The following is a 20,293-nucleotide window of genomic DNA, read 5'->3' on the forward strand; positions in this document are numbered from 1 at the left end:
TCTGCTTGGCTCACAAGAGCCTGAAACCTTTCATTAAGATCTTAGTTTAGAGAAGTGCAGAAAGAAACAGAGCCATGTCTTCAGTCCTCAGGGCAAGAGAATAGAAGATCATCTCTGCCCCAGGGGCTGCTTCCGAAGAGGAGATATGAGGAGGATGGAAAAAGACATGGACGGCATCAGGAACATGGGTGTGGAATAGCCTCAGGGGCTGAGGCATCAGTCTGGCAGAGTGGAGGGAATAAGGAGGGAATAAGGAGCTTCAAGCTAGTGATCAGTGGAGTGTGAAGTGTGTGAAGATATAACATTACTTTGCTCTTCACCACCTGCAAAGTGCAACCGTCACACAATAACCGCCAACACTCAACTTAAAATATAGTTTTATTATAAAACACTAACAATCACTGTACAGTATATTAATGTCTTCCTCCTTGAACTTCACACTATCTCATATATTACATTTTTAAGAGAGTAGTAGATGAGTAAATGGCCTTTATCATATACGTTTGTGTTCAAAATAATAGCAGTGTGTTGAAAAAAGTGAGTAACGCTCCATATCCATATAATAACTTTTTATTTAAATCACACAAATGCATTGGACACCCTGCACGTTCTCTTCTGAATCACAACATGAAGAAAAATGTGCTAAATGTATTATTAGTTTACAGAAATGGAAAGAAAAAAACAAATATTAGTCTGTTCAAAAAAATAGGAGTGTCATCATTCATTTTTACAAAGTGATGAATTTACAGTTTAAACAAAAATGCTTGAAATTTATTATTTCTTGTGCATCTCTGAACTAATATTTAGTTGTATAACCATGCTTTCTGAGAACTGCTTCACATCTGTGCTGCATGACACCTTCTGACACCTTCTGGCACCTTTGAACAGGTATTCCAGCCCACGAAACAACATTTCTTGTCTCAGAAACAGCTTTTTTTAATATTGTAAATAACGTTATTCTTGTTAGTCTGGAAGCAAGATGCTGCTTGATTACTGGTGTTTTTCCTCTTCGGCTAAGGCAACATGACCTGTTTAAGTATTCTGATGTATTTAAATTGATCCATGATCCCTGAAATGTGATAACTAGGCCCAACACCATAGTATGAGAAGCATCCCCATATCATGATGCTTGTCTCTCCATGCTTCACTGTCTTCACAGTGTACTGGCTTAAATTTAGTGTTTGGGGGCCTGACAAACTGGCTGCAGCCTCTAGACCCAAAAAGAACAAGCTTGTTTTCATCAGTCCACAAAATATTGCGCCATTTCTCTTTAGGCCAGTCAATGTGTTCTTTGGCGAACTGTAACCTCTTTAGCACATGTCTTTTTTTCAATGGGACTTTGCGGGGGCTTCTTGCTAATAGCTTTCTGGTTTTGGTCTCCATTTTAAAGCATTTGATATCATTTTAGCAGAGCAGCCTATCATTTTCTGCACTTTTTCGTATATTTTCTCTTTTTTTGATCAACTTTTTAATCAAAGTTCGCTGTGCACAGGACAACCTTTTCTGCATTTATTCTTATATCCTTGAATTTGTTTGACATCTGTTTTTCACAGAATACTTTACCTCTCTAATTGAACTCCACACTGCTATTATTTTGAACACGCCCCTTTTCAATTAATGATTCAATTACACAAAATCAGGTGCATGCAAAGTCATGACTGTTGGGTCTGTTGTTTTCTATTACTCCACTACACCTACAAGTAAAATATTCACCATGGAGGAATATAATTTCTCCAAAACACAATTATTGATCTGTTTACTGATGTTAGACTGCTATTATTTAGAAAACTACTGTACATAAGATTCATTTTTAAGTACATTTATGGTAAATTGGTAAATATTCAGCTTTTCAGTATCATCTCCTCTTAACAGTGTCTCTGGATAATTTGGAAGGACGTAATAAATAAGTGTAAATTATTATTTTTTTAAATTTTTTTTTTTTTTGAGATCGATGCACCTATAGCACATTTGGCAACTTATTCTTCTCACTCCTGGAGAGACATGTATCTATCTCTGGCGGTTTCTTATAGGACAGTTGAGACTGAATGACCCTGCTCAAGGGCCAAATAGTGTCAGCCCAGCAATAATGGGGTTCGACCAGAGGAACCTTCAACAGGCAATTCAACACCAGAACAGGGCTAGCCCGGCTATCCTGTTATTAATACTATAAACGATGTATGTCTCTACAGGACAGACAAATAGCACCTGTGCCAAATTAAAAATCCCTAAAACTTGCTGCCAGTTTCATTTTTGTTCCACACTTTCCTGCAGTGTGCCTATGAGACAGGGGTGTTCACATGGGACAGTTTAAAATGTGCAGACAGAAACAATGTAGATCAAACTGTAAATCACGCACACACACTCCTGAACAGTTTTATCGTTAACCGGGTGTTGAAACGCCCGATTCGGGTAAATAAACGGAAACAGCTGTGGGCAGTAAAATCAGAGAGAGAGAGACACGTCCGATGAAAAGACTCATTTGTCATCCACCGTTTTAATAACCCGAGTATAAATAAAAGCGGCTAGCTGAACTCTTGAACTCGCTGGACTCGGGAAGCCGCACTGAAATCAGCGCGATGCGAAGTGACAGCCGAAAAATGGCCGAGGCTTTGCTCTTGTTTTCGGGCCACGAGTTAAACACACGAAACTACAGGGGAAAATCACTGAGTCAACAAAGTATGTATACCATCACTTAATGCTCCTCTTTTAACTTCTCGCAGGTGTGGAGTACAGCTTTAGAGTGGAGAACGGTTCAAGGGTTTGATCTCAAAGTTGTGCGTAATTAGGGGAGCGCGCAGCGGGGACGCGCATTCTTACTCTAGCGCTCGATTACACACGAAAAACTTTTTAGGAAAAAATGTCAGTTCAATGGAGTTGCTGTACATGATGTCCTACTGGAATGGGTCAGAGCTTTCTAAGAGGGCACGGAATAAAAATTTGGCTGGTGGAGAGTGTGATTGGAAAGTTCCAATCACACTCATAAATGAACACGAAATGTATGAATTTTATTATTTTTTGTTTGTTTAGTAGTACCAAAAATTTACCCTACGCACTCTATAAAACAAGTGTGTCATAATTGGTAAGAACAAGGTAATACAATAAAAATCTAAGGACTGGTGCTGAACAGGTGTTTTGGAGGACATTCGAGGGCAACGAGCTTCCTTATCATGCAATATAATAATAATAATAATAATAATAATAATAATAATAATGTGGCACCAAACTTTTTCGTTTTTTAAACAGTTTATTAACCACATAATTTACAAAAATACAAAAGCATTAATTAAATAAACAGTATATCGACATCCGTCTGCAAAAAGTAAACGAACCTTAAACAAGTTTGACAATGTGGCCCATGAACATGATGCAACATGCTTACTGAAACATGGGTATACACGAAATAAAATGTCAATAATCATGTTGCATACACGGTAACATTCTTATCCTAGCTTCCTGCTGAGTACATTCTCTACATCCAGACTGAGAAGCAGTGCAGGTGTAAACACTGTATATGTTAAGGCAAAGTGGTTTATTTTCTTCTTTGCCACAGATGCAAAAGCCTGACAACAACATCAAGCCTAACGAATCAATTGAAAAACTGAAAATGGTGTTGTGTATTTATATATTTACAAAACCAGACAGTGCAATTTGTTTGGTACTGTGACAGAACACCAAACCAACCCACAATACACATAAAGGTAAAGACATGAAGTGTGCGCTCACAGAGCGCAGTAAGATGGTATCCAAGTCCTGCTTACACCTCAGTTCCCTCGCGGTTGTAGATTAAATTGTTCACGCTGAAGTGGTTGCCGAGGCCGGGGGAGTAGTAGCTGAGTCTGTGGCTCATGTGACCAGGGTCGCTCGGAGGCGCCGTCTCTCCAGGGCAGTAGGAGTTCAGGGGCGACACACCCTCCCGGCCACGCGTTAAATCCGTCAGCAGCGCGCCGGTGTCCCGCGCCCTCACCCCGTCCCCGCTTCCCGCCACCACCGAGTTCATGGTGCTGACGAACGTGCTGAAACACGGGCTGGGTTCTGGTGAGGATTTGGGGTCACTCGGGCTCGGGGAGCGCTGCACGACCCCCGCCATGCTCGCCGTGTCAGCCAGCTTGAGCGCGCTCGTGTCCTCCGTTTTCACAGCATCGACTCGCCTCTTCCTCTTCCTCCTGAAGTTCCCGTTGTCAAACATTTTCTCGCAGTTCGGGTCCAGAGTCCAGTAATTGCCCTTGCCTGGAAGACAGATGCTGCGTTTGAAATAATAATAATAACAATAATAACAATAATAACAATAATAATAATAATAATAATAATAAAAACGTCATAAATATACTTTTGGGATTTCAGTATATTTTACTGGTATGTTTTTAAATGTGCAGTTAGCACAGATCAATGAACTCCCCCTTCTGTAATGTCAAATGCAGAATTAGAGAGTTTCAACTGTCTATGAGAACACATGACTGCGCATGAACTTGGATTGACTTACCGGGATCGTCCTCGTCCCGTGCGACCTTCTTAAAGCAGTCATTGAGCGACAAGTTATGCCTGATGGAGTTTTGCCAGCCTGCTTTGCTCTTTTTGTAAAACGGAAAGTTGTCTGAGACATACTGGTAGATCTGGCTGAGTGTAAGTTTCTTTCCCTGTGCGTTCTGGATAGCCATGGCAATCAGAGCGGAGTATGAGTATGGAGGTCTAACCATCTTGAAAAGGTCCTGCTGTCCCGGGACGGCTAGCCATCCGAGATCAGTCCCGTGGAAACTGGTTGGAGGTGCCAGGAACTGCCGCTGACCTGCTCCATAACCGGGTTGCATGTAGGTGGAGGCCCCGTTCGCACCTCCCGAAAGGTACGGAGAGGAGGCGGTGCCGATGCTCGGTCCGTTTAGCCACAGGTACGGGTTAGTACCGGGAGCTGCGTACTCGGCCAGGCCGTAGGCCGGAGCATGCACGGAAGATCTGGGTGACGGGTGGTGTGCGCTCTGCTGTTGTTGATGGTGGTGGTGGTGGTGGTAGGCGCTCAGGTTGTCGCAGTAGGCGGCCATGTCCAACACGTCCTGTGCGCTCGGGTTGGCCAACGGGCTCAGCTGCTGCGGCGACGGCTGCTGCCCGAAGGCGCTCATAATCCGCTCTCCTTCGAGAAACATGAAGCGTGCCAGGTATGTAGTGTGTGTCTCTCTGCTGGGGTTTCACTGTACAATGCTGTAAGAGGTCTCCGGGGAGGAGTATTTAAGCGGGTTTCTAGGGAGGGTAAATGAATGAATCTGTGAATGAGGACACCTCCCACATTCACCTCACTTCTGATGGCCTTCATCCAATATGCATCAGCCCGGCGTCGAGATCCCGCGGCTGATATGCATGTTAAAGGAGCTACTTCTCAGCTTCTGCTTAAAAACAAGTGCGAGCAACATGGGCTCTCCTCGATGTCTGGAAAAGGCAGTGTGTCCCTAAACGCAGTTTCTTACCTTAAAGAAGAGGCCTAGGGCACTTTTAAAAAATAGTTATAGCCTTTTATATATTAATATAAAATTCATGTTACTACAAGAATTAAGTTCGTAAATTTATGTTTATAAATATATTAATCTAACATAAAACTAAAATTATTGAATGAAAACCTATTTTGATTTGACATATTTTTAAAATGCGAATGTTGCCTTAAATTTAATTATGTCGACCCGTGTTTCTTTTCAGTTTAGCAGGAATAGTCTATATAGTAGGTGTTTTAAAAAAATGTATTTTAATAAAATATCACAGAAAGCAAAAATAAACACACATATGCAGTTTAATAAAAGAGCATTGACAGTAGATTTTGCACACATCCGACGGCTTTCCTTTGTTTTGTTTTTTCTTTTTTTTATGAGACGTGTTTAGTGTTAGTCACTGAAAAATGAATGTACATTGAAAGTATATTGAAATCATCTTTTTTATCTTTAAGAGCAATTATCTCTTAAAACAATTTTAGACAAAATACAGCAAAATAAGGTGCAAAACTAAAACAACGTTGGAGCAATTTATATTTATTGGCCAATAAATAATTACTTTCCATAGGATTCTTGGGTCTATTTGTACAAATATACACTATAATGGCTATTTTCACTTTCCGAACAAATGTCTGCACAAATTAAGCACAATCACGTCATGTACAAATAATATCAGGGTGCACAAACTCTTACCTGCTTGACTTGGATTACATGTAGAAGTTTACGTCTGCCAACTGCATCACGTCTGTACATTACTGCCCCCTTCTGGTAAACTAACAACATGTACATTATCTTTTATATATACTGGTGCATCTGAGAGGTGGATTAACAGAGTGGCTGGTAAATTAATCAATAGCTTTAAACAATCGTACAGTTTTAACTAACGCTTTAGGTGCAAAGTTTTTAGCTTCCTGTCTTCCAGCTTTATTCTTTTCTATAATATATTAAAAAGTGAAACGCTCATATGTTCTATATTCAGTACGTCAAGTGAAATATTAAGCCTTTAAGCCTTTTTTGTGTTAATTTTAATGATTACAGCTTACATAATTCCAGTATCTCAAAATATTAGAATATTTCCTAAGACCAATCAAAATTAATTTACAGTATAGAAATGTCCAACTTCTGAAAAGTATGTTTATTTATGCCCTCAATATTTACTCGCAGCTCCTTTAGCACAAATTGCTGCATCAATGCAGCATGGAATTGAGGCGATCAGCCAGTGAACCTGCTGAATATTGAAGACTAGATTGCTTTAATATCAGCCTTTAGTTGGGTTTAATTTAGTATCTGTAGGTGAGTCAGAAGATTCTCATTTCTTGAAAATAGTACATTCTTCATGTGGTTCAGGTCAGGAGTTGGCTGTCCAATCAAGCGCAGTAATATCATGGTCAGACTGGACTTCAAGCAACTTCAGTGCTTTTCCACTCTTCCCAAAGACTCTGAGATGTTGATTTCCAAATCAAATAAAAAAATTACTTTCATCCAAAAGGAGAACTTGGGAGCACTGAGCATTCCAGTTCTTTTTCTCGTTATTCCTGGTAAGAACCTTTTGATGATGGTTTTGGTTCAGGAGTGGCCTGATATTAGGAATGCAACAGTTGTAATCCATTTCTTGATTTGTCTGAGCATGGTGGCTCTTGATGCATAGATTCCAGTCTTACTCCACTCCTTGTGAAGCTCTCCCATCAGCTTTACTAGATAATCCTCCTAAGGCTGTAGTTCTTCCTATTGCTTTTTTCACCTTTTCTTACCACATTTTCCCTTCCAGTCAACCTTCCATAAATATGTTTTAAATCAGCATTCTGTAAACAGCCAGCCCTTTCAGCAATGCCCTTATGTGGCTTAACCTCCTTGTGGAGGATGTTGATTATCACATCCTGGACAGCTGTCAAGTCAGAAGTCTTCCCTGTGATTGTAGATGCATGCACTGTACTAGTCCAAGAATTACATAGTATTTATATTGTATAAATTGTATTATTATTATGTAAACTCAAATGGAAATGTTCTATTTTGAAATCCTTTTTTACTATTATTATTATTATTATTATTATTATTATTATTAATTTAATGAGCTTTAAGCTGTAATTGTCAAAAATAAAACAAAATCATTTAAATATTTCACAAGTACTGAATCAAGAATAATGAGCATTTCACTTTTTTGATTAAATTACATTACACAGCATCACAATCAACCAATTACCTATTATTGTTAAATTGCATCTCAAAGAAGCCAAATTCTATGTGGTTACTTAGAAGCAAGATTAAGATTAAGATTATGAGCGTAAGATTTTATAAAACTGTTTCAACCACAATTAGAGAAGCGCTGGTGTACATTTTGCAAACTTGACAACAAACCGTTCGGGAACAAATTGTTATTTGAGAGCTCTTTAGTAGCTTATAGCCATATGATTTAATTCACATAAAGAAAAAACACAGAATTTTCATTATCATTTAAACTTCCATCTTTTGAGCCAGCTCAAAGAGCCGACTCGTTTGTGAAAGCGATACATAATTTAATCTCTTTAATATATACAATGCACATTAATGTTATATGTTTAATTTAATAATATAGTAAGATATCCAACCATCTAGGGACCAAGACCAGTGGTGACTGTATTTAGTCTTATTGATTACATTGATTAGCATAACCTATATGTCTTAGGACTGTGGAAGGAAACTGGAGAACCTGGAGGAAACCCACCAAGCATGTGGAGACCACAGAACCTGGAGTTGCAAGGTGACAGTGCTAAGCACTACGTCACCACGCCACCATAGTAGGAGATCATGAAACAATATTCAGGGTAATTATAGAATCATTGGTAAAAAAAAAAGTCTGTTTAGGAAGTCTGCTCATATGGATGATGTGAGTGTAATTTGCTCACCCAAAGCATCAGAACTTTGATGCTGTACGTACACTCTTCCTAGAAAAAGAGTTAAACTGAGGCTGCAAACATTTGACAAAACCCCTTGCATATGTACTGAAAGTGAAACACATCAGTGAAATATGGCACAAGAAAATAGGATCCACTATTATTACCAGTAAAGTATATTGGATTAATAATCATTGTTAGATTCATTCACATTGGTGTTGCGACAAAACATAAGACAAAGTCACTGTCTCCCTCTAGTGGACAGCAAAGAAATAAAGTTGTATCTCTTAGAGTTTGTTCACCCAAGTGCTGTTCTGGAGAAACCCCAGACTGAGCCACATTTTGGTACTTTCCCTTCCTTGACATGCCCATGCAAACTCAGCATGGGTTATTGTAGTGGAATATTGAATTACTGTATTATACTGAATTATTGTATTGACTGTGCGAGAACAGGAAAACAAATAAATAATATTTATATTATTATTATATAACATATTATCCAAGTGGACTATATCAGGGCTGGGGATCTCTGAGCCACATTATTTGTTCTTTTCAGGTACAGTATGTGTAGATGAGTTTGGATTACAGTAATTTTTAAGGATGCATCCAGACATGGTTTAAATACAAAAGTGGTAAAAATGATGTTCTTATGTCTGTATGCCTAAGGTGACATTTTAGATATATCGGCCAGTTTTAAGGAGTTTCTAACTTTCTACATTTCAATTAGTTTATAAGCTATAATCAGTTTTATCGATAACTGAAATCACTTTGTCTATAGAATTTGACACGAGAATAATTCAAAACTATACTTTAACTTTTACCAGAAGATGATTTGTTTAGATGAGTAATTGCAGTTTTAATTTAATAAAGAATTTGGCTTCTTTAACTCCTTTAGCTGTGTCCCCCTAATAGTTTAAATTTCTCTCCCCTTTTCCTTCTATAATGTACACTAAAACAAACAGAAACAGCTAGACTATAAAATATGGTTCCTTTTAATTGCTATGCTCTAAGTCAGCAATAAACCTGAAAGAATAAAGCAATGCAGCAAAACTTTTACTTAATAATTCATTACAACTCCAGATTTGGCTAAAGGGATTGATTATTCACAATGACTGCATCACTGATGTCCAGCCAAATCCCCAATCTGTAAATCAAAGCCTTCTTATAATTCCCAATGTAGTTGGGAACCCAATTCACCTGCTCTTAAACATTTACCTACAGACTGGGGGGTGTAACACATGTCTATAGTGATTTAAACAGATGGTGGGAAAAGGTGGAATGTACCTTCATTTACCAATTTTTTTTTTATTTGGGGGGGGGGGAAAGGATGTGAAAACAATGCGAACACATTATGTCTAGAATAGATTCTATGGATCATGGATTCTGGATTCTGGATTAGAGACAAAACAAGTATAAACAATATAATCAAACATAATCAAGATTAAATGTCTATTTGCTAATAAAGCTCTCATATTTTGTTTTTTTACAAGCTTACACAACTTTCAGGTTAATGATCCAGCTGAAATAATCCTCAGAGCATTTTTTAATCCTGCTCCAAACACGCAGTTGTAAATTAGATACTCCTGAGCCACACCCCTTTAGGGACCAGCAGATTTGAGCAACAAGCCAGGGGAGGGGACCTTCTTATATGAGGTCACACTGGAGGAAAAAATCTTACTGGCTTGTTTACACAACAATGTAAAAGGACAAAAACAGGGGATGTTTTGCTGATAAAGAATTTAAATGGTCTAATAAGACAAGTAATGTAGGCAAGTGAGTGTGGACAAGGACCAATCGATCATTGTGTTTAAATGTTGTGGCTCTTAAATAGCTGAGTTTGCACATTCTCCCTCTGCTTGATGTATTTTCTCTGGGAACTCCTGTTTTCCCAGAGAAATTTAGGAATGACATAAAGGATGTTCACATGTTCTTATGCACCTAGTATTGCCCAGCTATGTCTCAATTAGTCCTAAAGTAAATTTATTCTCTATTACATTGCTGATCCCCAAATTAAGACACACGAATCAATGTCAAATATGAAAAGCTTAAAGAAGCAAAAATCTCACTAAACTGGGCAGAACTATGCAGGATGAAAAGCGGAAAGCCTTTTTTTTTTTTTTAGGTGTTTAGGTGGATTTTCAGTTGAGAAATGACTCGAGCCCACAGAACGAACATGTGGGGGCAGCATTACTCCAAACTATCCACCCCATAGCACTAATCACGCATTCTCTATGTGTAGGCCATTACTCTGTATGCAGACTGCGGGGAATTCACATTCGACTGCATCTAGGACATGCACTGAAACTCATCATTCATAATTTGTAAAATATTTCACTTCAGCATTTACACTTAGGCTCGGTTTTCTCTGCACGTCTTTCACCTCGGCAAAGGAGAAAAGACTGCCTTTCTGAGAAGCGATGGACCTCAAGGTTTTCGCTGCATTATACTGTATCTGTCCTTTGGGGAGGCTTCAGATTGCTATAATTCAGCACAGAATGAGTTGTTGAAATTGAAAATTGTTGAAAATTTTGCATAATTAAGGTCATTTAATGAAGTATTTCTGTATCCCACTGCCTTTAATCACTCCTCCATTCTGTCACATACAGCCCTGTAGCTCAAAAATTTCAAAGCTCTGCTCGCAGTGTCATTTAATGATAGATTATTAAATGCTTTGTGCAACTAAAGCCCCAGAAATTATATTGGATTTTTTTGAGGTCAGTTATGTATTTGTGAATTCTCTGAGTCTTAGAGTTCATTTGCTCCTTTCAATGTAAAAAAAAACACTTTATTTGGCTAATAAAGATTTATATGCAAATATGAAACGTCAGAAGACTATTTGCAGTTAAATAAGAGAAAGCTCAGTTATGGCTGTGGACACCTACAGTAGCATTTACAAATGATTTAATTAGCGATTTGTACCTTGGTGCGTTTTCCCACAAATGTGTTTTTTCTTTGCTGTTGGCGATATCTCTGCATTTAAGATAACTTGCTCAGTTTCAAGCTTCATTCTTTCTTTTCTTTGTTTAGTAATGTTAAAAAACTTTACATTTTTTAGTCTTTTCAAAGTTTAGTCTTGCTGCTCTCTAGCAAACTCAATTCTTTTCCCAGGTTAGTCTCATCACAGTTAGTCTCATCAATGGCTTAGTGGTTAGTACTGTCACCTTGCACCTCAAGGGTCCAGGTTCGAATCCCACCTTGGGTCTATGTGCATAGAGTTTGCATGTTCTCCCAGTGCATGCTGGGTTTCCGTCCGGGTACTCCAGTTTCCTCTGACTGTCCAAAGACATGCAGATTGGGATAACTGGGGTTTCCAAATTGTCTGTAGTATAGACGATGAGTGAATGAATATCTATTTATTCTAAAAAGATAGATAGACAGATGGATAGAGTCTCACCAAGAAGGGCTTCTTATGGCCATAGAACCTTTTAGACCAACTGTGAATCATCATAAAATATAAAGTTTTTACTTTTTTTTTTTTTTCAATTTATTTATTTTTAACAATGAAGTAAATTATTTGGTTTGAAGCTACTCACTGATAGGCATCGTATTTATTTTACATGATCTAGTCCTGTAGTAAGAAAACTTAACAGTCACTGACTGATGCATTTCTGTGTATGTGAGTACTTGGATGCCAGTGAGTCATTCACGGCCTCTGCTTGCTCTTACTGGGTATATGTTCGACAGATCTGTGAAATGTTCTTTGGCCTGTGTCTAACCAGCCGTCCTACAACTAGTGCCAAATGTTTTTCACACTTCTAACACTGAAACTACAGTAGTGTAGCCTTTGCCCTTTTAAAAAAGCTCATATTCTAGCCAGCTAGCAAAACTGGAGCAGCTTGTTCAATGTGTAAATCCTATATTTTATGATCAGCTCTGTGATGCACTGGCAGACTGCTGCAGGATCACACAGTCGCAGTGTGCTAAACTGTAAAAATCACAAGGTTTCTCTGCATTATAATTGTCCTTTGTGGAACGCATACACAGAAGCAGACACGCTTTATTTTTCTCTTCACATGTCTTATTTTTAATGGCTGTCTATTTTTTTTTTAATTAGGTTGCATAACTGATTGACAGAAATAAGACATAACGAGTTGTTTGCAGCCTGTATGCAGATGTTGGCCTACTTTGGGGATAAAAAAAAGACCATATGTGCTTGTGTATGAGGTTAGAGCGGGTATGATTGGCACACTTTGGACAGCATTGCTGTGAAACATCTCCACTTCAAGAAAATTAAGTGTCTCCTAGAAACGTCCCTTTGTGGCTTAATTGCGAGGGATGCAACTGGAGTTTATAAAGATGTTTGTTGTTGCAGTGCAGTCAGACATCCTGGTTTATTCAAAAGCAGCAAAAATTTGTAAAGCAAATTTAAAGCTTTTTTTTTTCTTCTCTTAATTACACAAATAAAGTGATGAGTAACCGAGACATAAACATGTGGTCAAAGACAGAGAATTATATATTGTGTCCTAATTCTTGTTACTTGGTTCTATTTGGGCCATTATATAATATAGTTAATACTGTATATGTATTTTTGTTGTTGTTGTTGTTTTCTAATGAACTGATTAAAATTGATCACCAACTTGTAATGTAAATTATACAACAGTAAGTTCCGACCGAATAATCTGATTGGACAAGAGTCAATGTAATGAGTGGCGATAGAGTATAACAGCAATGCGGTGCTTAACTATATGTATCACTCCGCATCACAGGTGTTTTAACAATCGTTCATTTCACTAAATGTCAGTCTCTAGCATGGGTGAGTCTGTATGGTACCAAAAGAAAAGAGGGGAGGAGGGCTGCCTGCCAAAACCCACATTCAAAACAAGTCACAGAAGCACTTTTAGCAAGAAAACACATCAGATAACATTATCTCATCTTAAACAAACACTCAGTAATCACTTCTAAATTGTTCTGAATAGTGCTTCTGAACTGTCCGTGTTGTTCATGATTAACACAAGCCACAAAGCTAACTAGCTTACAGAATCCCAGGCGGAATCCCAAATCTCTCTCCAAACCCTGACCAAGGGCACTACCTAGTGTGTGGAACAAGGGATTGTACTGCACACTCTATATAGTGCAATAGCTTTCCATTTGACACTTTTAGGGATTCAACCCAGGAAGTTAGCTGATCTTATAAAGGGGAATAAGTGGAAATTAGTGATGGGAAGTTTAAATCATTTTAGTGACTCGGTTCTTTGAATCTTGTTCATCAAAATGAATGAATCTTTTTTTGAGTCATTTAGTTGATTTCGTTTTTTTAACAGAAATAAAATAAAATGTTGCATTATTAATAAACAGACCCCCAATACATCTACATACACAAATTTATGCTATAGCTCCAGTTATGAAAAAATTACAATGCATCTAAGGACATTATAATAAACAGAATGAGTAGCTCACCTCTCATAACTTCTAGTCCGAGTTGTTCATTCTTTTAAACCTATTGCATCGCATAGCGTCACGTGACAAAAGAACGAATGACTCGGACCAAAGACTCGAAGGTAACTACTCATTTCTGTTTCCTGTACATAACCTACGGAGGTGTTGCGATGCTTTGCGCATGCGCGCCCTGTAGAAAATGAACGAATCACTCTTTGAGACTACTCGTTCTCCTGAGTCATGTTAAAGATTTGTTCAAAAAGAACGAATCGTTCATGAACGACCCATCACTAAAGGGAAACTCGGAAGTATCTCAGAACTCCATGGTTTATTCTTCTTATGTGGAGTGTGTTGGTGGAGCAAAAATAACTCATTAAATAAACAAATAAATCTCAATGTGTTGATGATAAATAGTGCCTGTGGAATTGTTGCATCAAAGTAATATCACAATTAGGGCTGTGCTGTTGTTAAGGCACTGCCTTCCATGTGATATTGATTAATCAGAAAAAAAAAGTAAAAAAAAAAAATAATAAATCACACTATGTCAATGTAAGAAGTCACTGGAAGAGGATTTAGAAAAGAAAAGAAAAAAACACCCTGACCAAGGGCTAATTAAAGATTGAAAGAGCACTCTTATACAATATAATTTTCTCTTCCTGCATTTAAAACATGTTAAGCAGCGACGACATCCATAATACCCATCATCACATAATTCTGTTTATTTATTTATTTATTTATTTATTGTCAGTTTTGCCACAAAGTAGCATTTTGTGGTTAAAATACCACTTATTATTTTATATTAATTGTTTGTTAGATTAGTCATTTAGTGAAGTCAAATTAACGTACACATGTGTGTGCCCTGCGATGGATTGGCAACCAGTCATGGGTGTACCCTGCCTTGTGCCCGAAGTCTCCTGGAACTCTGAATACAGGATAAAGTGGTTTAGATGGTAAGTGAGTGAGTAGACCTGACCTTTTTTCATCCCTCATTTTCCCCCACAGGATGATTGGCATCCATATCAGGTGTGACCATACAGCTAGTGCATCACCAAGATAGACTGAAATAACGAGAAGGCATCAGTAACAACAAACGGGCTCTTTGGTGGGACAACTCAGTGTCAGTCTGTTCATTTGATTTGGTTAAATCAGCTGTTTTATTTTGTCCCAGATAGAAAAGGCATACTTGAGTTCTGCATATGAATGTAATATGCATTTGGATCCGCAATAGTATTCTAGATAGATACAATCATTATAATAACAAAATATATGTTAGGAACCAAATAAAACTGCACATTATATGTGAAACATTTAGACGATATTAATTAAATACCCAGTTGGTTTTGCCGTATCAGTTGTGTGCCAGTTTCACCAACAAGCACCACAATCGCTATTGCTATTGTCTATGCAGCAGAACAAGACGACATCATTTTTAAATATAAGAATGTCTTGAGGAAAAAATAAAAACAGTGAATAATTCTATAAATCAGACAGATTTTTCTTAGCTGCTTACCAATATACAGAATAATTATCAGATCCACATTATGAAGCAACTGTTAGCATAAATCATCAACAATATACACTAATCAGGCTTGGCATTGAAACCACCTGCCTAATATGGTACATATCAACCTTGTGCCACCAAAATAGCTCTGACCCATCGAGGCATGGCCCCCCCAAGACCTCCAAGGTGTGCCGTGGTATCAGGCACCAAGGCATTAGCAGCAAATCCTTTAAGTCCTGTAAGATGCGAGTTGGAGCTTTCATTGATCAGACTTGTTTGTCCAGCAGATCCTACAGATGTTTGATCAGATTGTGATCCGGGAAATTTGAAGGCCAAGTCAACACTCGAAACATTAGGGAGTGTACATGGTGTGTAACAATGTTTTTATAGGTAGGAGATATAAAAGTAACATCCACATAAATGCCAGGACCCACGAGGACTAAACGCAGAAAGATAAGAACTGAGTTCCCAAATAATATCAAATATTTGCTCTATTATCCTTCATGATGTTAAGCCATTAATAAAACTCATTTAAATGATGTGACCTCTACATGTGTTCCCCAGTGGTGAGGTGGTTGTGTTGAGTACCATACATGTTAATACTAACAAAACAGCTGTAAGGATTTGCACCCCCTTGTTTGATTTTGAAACCTTTTTAAAAAAGCTCCTCTTAATTAAGTTTAATTAATTAAATTATTTGCAACATATACATTATAGTACTGTGAAATTAGTCATTCTTTGCATAACCCAGCTTTGTTAGTAGGAAGGGGTCAGACATCCCTGAGTCAGACAGGTTAAGGGCCTTACTCAAGGGCCCATCGGTAACCTGGGGGAGCTGAGGCTCAAACCGCCAAGCTTCTAATCAGTAACTCACTCAGAGATGCCACCACCCCCTAATGAGAGAACCGACATGCTACTGATGTCCTCTTTTACTACATGTTTATTTAACTTGCTTATTAAGACAAAAGCCCAATAAGCCAACACCCATCCTGTCCTGCAGAGATGCAGTTGTTATTGTTACAGCCTTTGATGTGTGATATCCCTGGCTCAAGTCTGCGGATTTTACTTTAGCTCTCTTTCAGGACTATGTATGTAATGATGAGAAGCAGAAAGAGCTTAAATGAGCTCCTGTTACATGTGTGAAAGGGAGGGTACTATGTGGGCAGCTGCCACCAGGGTCAGAGCAGAAGAACATAGGGGTTATTGGGCATGCTGGTGATGGAGCAGCGTTAATATCTATTAATGCTGCAATAACCCATCAACCACATAGTTTGGGATTATCTAGCACCCTTTACTCCAGCCACCACCCACTTCCCTCCCAACATCACTCAGCATAGCAAGGTGCTGGATTCAAACCAGCGACCCGAGTTCAGCAGCAAGGCCTTTACAACAAAGCCACCAAATCCCACATTGATGTACTGGTGTCTTAGCTCCTTTGTGTTTGACACACTACAACCTGTTTGTTTCTTAATTAATTTGTTTTTTTTCCCCTCGAGTCTCATGTAAACCTTCAGCATGGACACTTCAGAAGGACAAGTCTGAAGCTACTGTACGCAGCCTCATAAACATCATGCTGTGATGCACTGTGTGTCCTGACACCTTTCCATCATAGTCAGCATACACATGCTACATTAGCTCTTCTGGGTTGGACCAGATGGGATAGACTTCATGCCGCTTGTCCTTTCTTGAAACACTTTTGGGAGGCACTGCACACCAGGAAAACATCACAATACCTGCTATTTTGGAGATGCAGTGACCCAGTCATGTTGGCATCACAATTTGGCCCTAGTCAAAGTTATTCAGATGCATTTGACACTGTAACTAAATGATTGATGTTATTAACTGCACCAGTCAGTGTGTGCTGGCTGATGAGCGTATGCTGCCATTTGCTTAGTTCTTCTCGATTTGTTAAAATATTTAATAGTGAACTTGGACTTAGCCCAACATGGCCCATTTATATGAGCGCTTTCTCACATGGTACATTGTTTGCCTAACTTGAAGTGAAATCAATACTTTAGGTTTGTTCTCTGTTTGATTTCAGTTCAAACGTCAATTCATACTTTGAATGAGTTCTGCAACCCATAAGGCATATCATGCATAGAGTGTGTATTTCAGTGAAACCAGGTTAAATCATATTTACACTGCAGTCTTCACTAGGGATTAGAATTTGGTTCACACCCCAAGTTAGAAGCTACGGTCTGGCTGATTTGTCTTTTTTCCTGCAAAAAGCAAGCATGGATTGAATACAGAGTGTGCTGTTGTGTTTCAAGTGTAATTAGACATTCAAGAACCTTATTGGTTTTGTTTGAATCATTTTTTTTTTTTTTTTTTTTGCATTTTTAAATATTTTTTCTCTTAAATTCTGTCCCACTAGCTAACTCATCCCTCTCTCCACTACAAATGAGGGGGCCAAGCATATGCTTCCTCTAAGATATATGAAGCCAACCTCTACAATTTTTCAAACTACTGCTCATGCAGCACCACAAGTCAGCATAACACAATTGAAGGAAAGTGCTATCAGCTCTATTTTGCATGCATGACCTCACGGGTACCTACGATACAACCAGAGAGAGAGAGAGAGAGAGAGACTAAACCATTCTTGCCACCATGAAAACAATTTTTGCACTATACACAGATTCCCAACCATAGTGATTGTGGCTTTGTCAGGTTTTAAACTTGCAATGTCTGGACAATAGGGTCTGTACACCCCTCTATTGTGCGAATCAGCAGTTATGCTTTTCCTGTTTTTATTTTTCTCCCCATAGAATAAATTGTGCAAAACAAACCACAAGTGGTAGATATGTGATTTCCAGTCAATAGGTAATAGTCCCTCCTGCTACTCGGGCAAGCTGATATGGGTCTAATTAGCTCAATGGTAGCTCTATGGCATAACATTTTATGTTTTAAGCCATATCTCTAAGGCCTAGAGACAAAAAAAAATAGTTACCAATCTGATTCCATTGCTAATTCTAAATCAATCTGCAGTTTGGACCATTAAGTCCCATCTGCCTGGATTTCGTGCTCATTCGCATTATGTGCCAAACATAGTTTTGTAAACTAGCCCTAGGATTTTTGCCATGTTGTCGGAATCTGTGGGTTTCATGGATTTTCATGACTTAAAAGGCATATTCAGAGTACAATTCTGGGGCATATGCAAGGTCAGATAAGGTTGATTAACACTGCATTTATGGGCAAATGATTCAAAAAAATTAGGTGGCACAATGGCTTAGTGGTTAGCACTGTCGCCTTGCACCTACAGGGTCCAGGTTCGATTCCTCAGACAGACGTAATATAATAAACCCGCAGCATAGGCTTACGGACCACACTGGTCTGTACACAAGATGCATAAGGCGTTACGTGACTGTGGGCTTGAATGCTTGATTCTGCCATGGTGGAAGGGAGTCTTCCTGACTGGCTACTCTTAAAGTAAAGACGTAAGCTCTCCAAATAGTTTTGGGCCAGTAAAAGGGATGAATATATCAAATTTAAAGTTGCAATGCCCTTAAAAGCATCTTAATATTAACTGCCAAAAAGGCAGAGTGTATTAATTTTTTTTTTATTTTCAGGGATGACTGTACAAATGGTAGACCAAGAGCAAAGTGCACTGCCGTCCGTTTAATCCTCAAAATATGTAAAAGCATGATGATTACATTTACGTTTATTCATTTGGCAGTCACTTTCATCCAAAGCAACTTACGAAGTCAGAGTGAATATAATCCAATAAATCTATCTGTTAAAGCAGCCGACAGGAATATAAATGCTGCAGAACTTAAACTAAACCGACTTGTTAGAAACAAGTGTCAGAGAGTCGGAAGAACAAAGAGTAAATGCTACGAGATGTTACAGGAGCTACAGGACATATAGGACACTCAGGGCAGCCAGGTGGACGAGTTTTGAAGCTGCTGCTAATGGGTGATTATGGAAATGCCGAAATACAGGAACTCCAATACCCTGCCATCTCAGGATTGAACTTCATCCAACTAGCTTGTTTAAAGTTTTATTTTTTGTGTTCGGTGTGGTGTAATAGAAGCTACTGTATTGTTTTTTTCCCCTGTGCAGTTACGATTAAGACAAGAACAGGTGGCACATCCTAGGTAGCTAATATTTTTTGAGGTGCATGTTAAGTAGCGGCTGGATGAAAAATAAATAAAATTAAAACAACCGATGGAATTGACTCATTCTGTTGACCTGATGTCGATCGTCTCAACAGTACAGGTATTCATATTAGGGCTGTACTGAAAGTAATGCAATAGTGGGCATTTAAATTGGACATGTTGGCAGAGTAGCTCTTTCTCTATTGTAATTCTCCTATCTGTTCTTGGCTACATAATGTTTACAGAGATGACATCACTGCCCAAAGCAATATACACAGATGGATGAGGAAAGTGCTTAGTGGGAGACCATCAATTATGACCAATGACACGAAAGTGGGTACACAACAGAGTACACCGAAATTTTTCAATAAGGAATCAAGAGTTCAACACTGGAGCAAATGCATAGCATATATTTCCTTATTACAAAGTTCCACATGATGTAAAAAATTAACTTGGTTGGATGTCATTTTAACTCTTAACCATAAAAAAAAAAATCTATGTATGGCTATACATAAGAGCCTATAAATTATTATTTTTTTTTTACTAGGATTGAATGAAGATTGAATGAAGAAACAGTCTAGTCTCTTCCATTTTTCAACAAGCCAAGACAGAGGATCTTCTACAAAAATCACGTTATATATAGTTGCTGAACTACTATAGGACTAGAATTTCTTTCTACATACACTGATTGGCTTTGCTACCATATTTTTCACATATTAAGGTCTATCCGCAAAAAATCTTTACAGGATTCTCATCCTCATAGTTGATGACCCTGTACCAATGACACAAAGATAAACCGCTGCAGTATTGAATGTTTAGGTGGACAAAAGAAAATACATGCATATACAAATGTTCCCTAAAAATGAGTAAATGATGTTGAAAATCATGCCGTGTGCATGCTGAATGCTGAATGTGGTGGCACGAAAGGCCTGCAGAGCCTCGTCACCTCATCTGCATTCACTGTGATCAGTCCCTAGACTTTGC

At 38.4% G+C, this 20,293-nt stretch overlaps 1 protein-coding gene across 1 annotated transcript; it reads right to left on the minus strand.

The window, feature by feature from the left end:
* Positions 1–3,276: 3,276 nt before the first annotated feature.
* Positions 3,277–5,135, minus strand: foxi1 (forkhead box i1). Its single transcript, XM_053512131.1, has 2 exons — positions 4,481–5,135; positions 3,277–4,227 (listed from the first exon to the last, which is right to left on the minus strand). Exons 1-2 carry the CDS (start codon positions 5,133–5,135, stop codon positions 3,755–3,757), a joined length of 1,128 nt encoding a protein of 375 aa, XP_053368106.1. The 3' UTR covers positions 3,277–3,754.
* Positions 5,136–20,293: the final 15,158 nt, after the last annotated feature.

This window comes from Clarias gariepinus, chromosome 14 (assembly GCF_024256425.1).
Source record: "Clarias gariepinus isolate MV-2021 ecotype Netherlands chromosome 14, CGAR_prim_01v2, whole genome shotgun sequence".
Lineage (NCBI taxonomy): Eukaryota > Metazoa > Chordata > Actinopteri > Siluriformes > Clariidae > Clarias > Clarias gariepinus.